Source organism: Rana temporaria, chromosome 1, assembly GCF_905171775.1.
Source record: "Rana temporaria chromosome 1, aRanTem1.1, whole genome shotgun sequence".
NCBI lineage: Eukaryota > Metazoa > Chordata > Amphibia > Anura > Ranidae > Rana > Rana temporaria.
Genome location: NC_053489.1, coordinates 658,858,402 through 658,864,401, shown reverse-complemented (window position 1 = coordinate 658,864,401; position 6,000 = coordinate 658,858,402). Strand labels below are relative to the sequence as shown.

At 43.5% G+C, this 6,000-nt stretch overlaps 1 protein-coding gene across 1 annotated transcript in view; it reads right to left on the bottom strand.

Moving 5' to 3' along the window:
- Positions 1-775: 775 nt before the first annotated feature.
- Positions 776-6,000, bottom strand: part of LOC120924548 (sialoadhesin-like) — a 137,527-nt gene continuing 132,302 nt past the window's right edge. The window contains exons 21-22 of the mRNA XM_040335516.1: positions 5,090-5,162; positions 776-1,117 (exon numbers count right to left, since the gene is read on the bottom strand). Coding sequence (XP_040191450.1) covers positions 1,112-1,117; positions 5,090-5,162 — 79 coding nt within the window. The 3' untranslated portion in view covers positions 776-1,111. The remainder of the gene's footprint in view (positions 1,118-5,089; positions 5,163-6,000) is intronic.

The window sequence follows — 6,000 nt, the reverse complement described above, 5'->3', positions numbered from 1 at the left end:
CGGCACTCAATCTCTGGATTGGTTGAATCGTTTTAATGGACACAGGATAAAAATGTCATGTAATACCTTAGCGCTTTACACATTTCAGTCCAGAAGAGCCTTAATCCTAGCTCCAGGTGACAGTTACAAACATAAACCAGATGGATCCTCCTGATTGGGCAATTGCAAGCGGCACTAAATCTCTGGATTGCTTGAATCATTTTATTGGGCACAGGATAAAAATTCCATGTAGCACTTTACACGTTTCAGTCCAGAAGAGCCTTAATCCTAGCTCCAGATGACAGTTACAAACATTACCCGGATGGATCCTTTTGATTGGACAGTTGAAACTGGCACTGCTTTCCAGGGTTGCTTGAATCACTTTGGACACAGAATAAAGTTTTCATGCAATGCCTCAGCGATGACGTGTTTCAGCCCAGCAGGGTCTTAATCATAGTTCCGGATGACAGTTACAAACTTGAACTAGATGGATCAACCTGATTGGGCAATTGAAACCGGCACTCAATCCCGGGATTGTTTGAATGACTTTATTGGACACAGGATAAAAATTCCATGTAACGCCTTAGTGCTTTACGTGTTTCAGCCCAGCAGGACCTTAATCATAGCTCCGGATGACAGTTACAAACATGAACCAGATGGATCCTCCTGACTGGGGCAATTGAAACTGGCACTTAATCCAGAGATTGCCAGAATTACTTTATTGAACCCAGGATAAAAATTCCATAGTTTACCTCAGTACTGACGCGTTTTATAATTAAAATGCATAAGCGCTGAGGCAATTAATGACATTTTTATATGGTGACCAATTAAATAATTGAAGCAATCCAAGGGTTAAGTGCTGATTTCAATTGCACAGTTACGATTACGGCAGACAGGAGCTCTAGCCACAGAACCGAAAAATCTCAACGTCTTTATGGACTGCCCAGGTCTGCTCTGTTTTATATCCTTCTGGTTGGCCATTTTTGTTAAAGCCTGTGAGTGATTGGTGCGTCTCTCCCATGGGGGTTGTCTCTCTGCGTCCCGATTGACAGGAAAGTCTTTAATTTTATAGATGAATTCTGATCAAACCGGCCAGCCCCAACTCTATCAACCAACATTCCAAGAGGACAGATCAGTTCTAGAAATGGAAAGTGAAATTACAGTTATTTTAAGGGAAAAAAAAAAAACCTTACCTGAACCCTATAAAAGTGCAGTGATCATTGTATAAATTACACTGGCAGGGAAGGAGTTAACACTAGGGGGCGAGCAAGGGGTTAACTGTGTTCCCTGTGTGTGTTCTAACTGTAGGGGGATGGGCTGCCAGGGACATTATAGAGATTACCATTCCTGATCACTGGGAACAGCAGATCTCTGACATGTCATCTGTCAGTACGGGGATTCACTTGTTTACACTGGCAGATCCCCATTCTGCCTCTGCACTGGGCGCCGGCGGACATCGAATCTGGTCGACCCGCGGGCAAGTGCCTGCGCAAACCGAGGTACAGCTACAGCGATTCGTGCAGAAGAGCCAACTTTCCACCATATAACGACGTCAGCTGGTCTGCAAGCAGTTAATTAGACAAGCTGAAGTTAGAAGCTGATTGGCTACCATGCACAGCTGCACCAGATTTTGCACTCTTTCCGTCTTTAGTAAATCAACCCCTGAGGCCGCTTACACACGGTCAGTCCATCCGATGAGAATGGTCCGACGGACCGTTTTCATCGGTTCAACGCTGAAGCAGACTGATGGTCTGATGTGTGTACACACCATCAGTTCAAAAACCGATCGGGTCAGAACGCGGAGACGTAAAACACACGACGTGCTGAATAAATGAAGTTCAATGCTTCCAAGCATGCGTCTATTTGATTCTGAGCATGCGCGGATTTTGAACTGATGCTTTTGTGTACTAACCATCGGTTTTGGCCTATTGGTCAGCCGTCCATCGGTTCGATTTTAAAGCATGTTCTCTTTTTTTTTGACCGAAGGACAACAGACTGATGGGGCATACACACGGACGGTTTGGACCGATGAAACTGAACTTCAGTCCGTTTTCATCGGTTTGGACCGGTCGTGTGTACTCGGCCTGACTGTCATCCCAGAACAAGCAGTGCTGGATGGAGGAGGAAGCTGGGAAGAGAGCTGGAGCATGAAGATGGCAAGTAGTCCTCGGAACCCAGAAAAAAAAATGTTCTACTTCAAAAGCTTGAAAACTTAAAAAAAGTGAAGAACAATTTGTCACAAAACAATTATTTTCATTGATAATAATTTTCTCTTTACTCCACTTGTTAGTTAACCACTTCCGGACCGCCGCACGATTATATACGTCGGCACTTTGGGGCGGGATATCTCTGTTATGGCAGCAGCTAGCTGCCATAACCCAGGTATCCATCTCTTCAGGCGGCGGTCCAGTTTACGATAATGGTGGTCACTGTGGTGGATTCGCCGCAAGATCACCGCTATCGGCGGCGGGAGAGAGGTCCTGTCTAATGTTTGGTATGGAGACGAGTGAGGGCAAGATGGCCCCCACCCGTCTCCATACCATAGCAAGGCGGAAGCACCGTCAAAACGTCACTTTCGCCCATAGCTCTTAACCGCTTGAGGACCGCAGCACACAGAAATAAGAATGGCACGGCTGGGCACAAGGGTGTACATGTACGTCCCCTTTAAGAGCCCAGCCGTGGGGGGCCTCAGCTCCTTGACCGTGCCCGCGGGAACCGTGGTTCTGATCGCCACTGGTGTCCCGCGATCGGGTCACAGAGAGGAAGAACGGGGAGAGGTGAGTGTAAAAAAAACTCCCCCCGTGCTTCCTAGTGAGACTGACACTGACCGTCTGATCCCTGTTATAGGGAATGACGATCAGTGACGTCACACGCACAGCCACGCCCCCCACAGTAAGAACACTCCCTTAGGGCACACTTAACCCCTACAGCGCCCCCTCCTGGTTAACCCCTTCACTGCCAGTGTCATTTTTACAGTAACCAGTGCATTTTTATAGCACTGTTCGCTGTAAAAATGACAATGGTCCCAAAATAGTGTCAAAAGTGTCCGATGTGTCCGCCATAATGTCTCAGTCACGATAAACTACACTGATCACCGCCATTACTAGGAAAAAAATAAATTATTAATGAAAATGCAATAAAACTATTCCCTATTTGGTAGGCGCAATAAATTTTGCGCAAACCAATCAATAGACGGTTATTGTCATTTTTTTTTACAAAAAATATGTAGAAGAATACGTATCGGCCTAAACTGAGGAAAAAAATGTTTTTTTTATATATTTTTTGAGGGATATTTATTATAGCAAAAAATGTAAAATATTGCATTTTTTTTTCAAAATTGTCGCTCAATTTTTGTTTATAGCGCAAAAAATAAAAACCGCAGAGGTGATCAAATACCACCAAAAGAAAGCTCTGTTTGTGGGAAAAAAGGGCGCCAATTTTGTTTGGGAGCCACGTCGCATGGCCACGCAATTGTCAGTTAAAGCGGTGCAGTGACGAATCGTAAAAAGGGGCCAGGTCCTATAGCTGCTTAATGGTCTAGGGCTTAAGTGGTTAAAGGGCCATTTTTTTTGTAATAGGAATAGAAGTGATCCAAATTTTTTTATTTTTTTAAAACAGTGTAAAAAATAAAATAAAGTAAAATAAATAAATACATTTTTAAATCTCCCCGTTCCAAAGAGTTAATGCGCAGAAGCAAACGCATACTTGAGCAGCACCCGCATATGAAAACGGTGTTCAAACCATACATGTGAGGTATCGTCACAATCGTTAGAACGAGAGCAATAATTCTAGCCCTAGACCTCCTCTGTAACTCAAAACATGCAAACTGTAGAATTTTTTAAAAGTTGCCTATGGAGATTTTTAAGAGTAAAAGTTTGACGCCATTCCGTGAGCGTGCGCAATTTTGAAGCGTGAATGTTGAGTATCAATTTACTCGGCGTAACATTTTCTTTCAACGATATAAAAAATTTGGGCTAACTTTACTGTTGTCTTATTTTTTTAATTAAAAAAAGTGTATTTTTTCCAAAAAAAGTGCGCTTGTAAGACCGCTGCGCAAATACGGTGTGACAAAAAGTATTTCAATGACCGCCATTTTATTCTCTAGGGTGTTAGAATTCCCAAACATTATAAATTTTGGGGTAGATCCACGTACAACGGCGCATTATTGTGCCAGGCGTAGCGTATCTAAGATACACTACGCCACTGTAACTTACTTTTTTTGGTTCGAATCCTCAACGAATTCGCGCCGTAAGTTACGGCGGCTTAGTGTATCTTTTGCGGCGTAAGGGCGCGGAATTCAAATGTAAGTGATGGGGGCGTGTTTTATGTAAATACGTTGTGACCCGGCGCCGTCCGTGGGGGTATCCCAGTGCGCATGCTCGAAATGAACCTGGAACAAGCCAATGCTTCCGACGGTGATGTCATTCTACGCAAATCCCTATTCGCGAACAACTTACGCAAACGACGTAAAAATTTTAAATTTCTACGCGGGAAGGACGGCCATACTTAACATTGAGTACGCCTACTCAACGCAAACGACAAAAAAAATGCGCCGGGCCGGACGTACGTTCGTGGATCGCCGTAACTAGCTAATTTGCATACTCGACGTGGATTTCAACGGGAACGCCACCTAGCGGCCACCGAAAAATTGCAGCTTAGATCCGACGGCGTACTAAGACGTACGCCTGTCGGATCGATCCCAGATGCCGTCGTATCTTGTTTTGTGGATACAAAACAACGATACGACGCAGGAAATTTAAAATTACGCCGGCGTATCAGTAGATACACCGGCGTAATCCTTTTGTGGATCTGCCCCTTTTTTTAAAGTAATTTTCTAGCAAAAAAACGTGTTTTAACTTGTAAACAACACATCTGAAAAAAAGGCTTGGTCCTTAAGTGGTTAATGCATTTATAAAAAAAATTGGAGAAATTGCCCTGTGAAAGTATATTTACAATCGTTCTGCGTAAATTGGGCAAAAAAAAAGCCAAACAAAAGTTATTAGGCTATTCCCTGTGCCTGTTGAATGTTTTTCATTGATTTAAAACAGAAAATACTGCATTTGACCACTAGATGTCGCAAAGAGTCATGGGAATTTTCAATATTAATTACCTGCGGGGTTTCCTTGCTGTCCATTTCCAATGACTCATCTGCTGTTTTCAAGATCGATCTTTCTTGCTTTCTGCTAAAAGATAGAAGCGGCAGATTATCAACTGTGCAGCTCATTCCTCCAGCAATGACCTGCTTGCATTGCATAGAGGCCTAGGTATGACATCACCGGGTCTAAAATACGGTATGGAATAAAACCATTTTTTTTTTAATGTCCTTAGGATGTTGGTGAAGGGGGAAGGGATGAACCAACGAAGACAATAAGCTGATTAAATTTCAGCTTCAGTGATAACTGTGCATACGCAAGATACCCTAAAGCCTTGTACACACGATCGGTTTGCCCGATGAAAACAGACTGATGGACTGTTTTCATCGGTCAAACCGATCGTGTGTGGGCCCCATCGGTTTGTTTTCCATCGGTTATAAATATTTCCTATGGATAAAAAACCGATAGAAAAAAATGATCGTCTGTGTGGAAGTCCATCGGTCAAAAATCCACGCATGCTCAGAATCAAGTCGACGCATGCTCGGAAGCATTGAACTTAATTTTTCTCAGCAAGTCGTTGTGTTTTACGTCACCGCGTTGGACACGGTCGGATTTTTGACTGATGGTGTGTAGGCAAGACTGATGAAAGTCAGCTTCATCAGATATCTGATGAAAAAATCCATCGGATTAGATTCCATTAGATATCCGATCGTGTGTACAGGGCTTTAGTCCCTTCTCTGTGCGCGGTGGAGGGAGAGCCCTGACCGGTAGGCTGTATGGGGCCCCACAATTTCTAATGGCAGCCCTAAGAATTAACTCATTTATGTGCTGCTCTTTTATTGTCCAATCACAGGCTGGGACTGATCCCACGTGCACTCCTGAAAAATGTGTTCATTTATATTTCATTCGTAAATTTAAAAAACTGTAA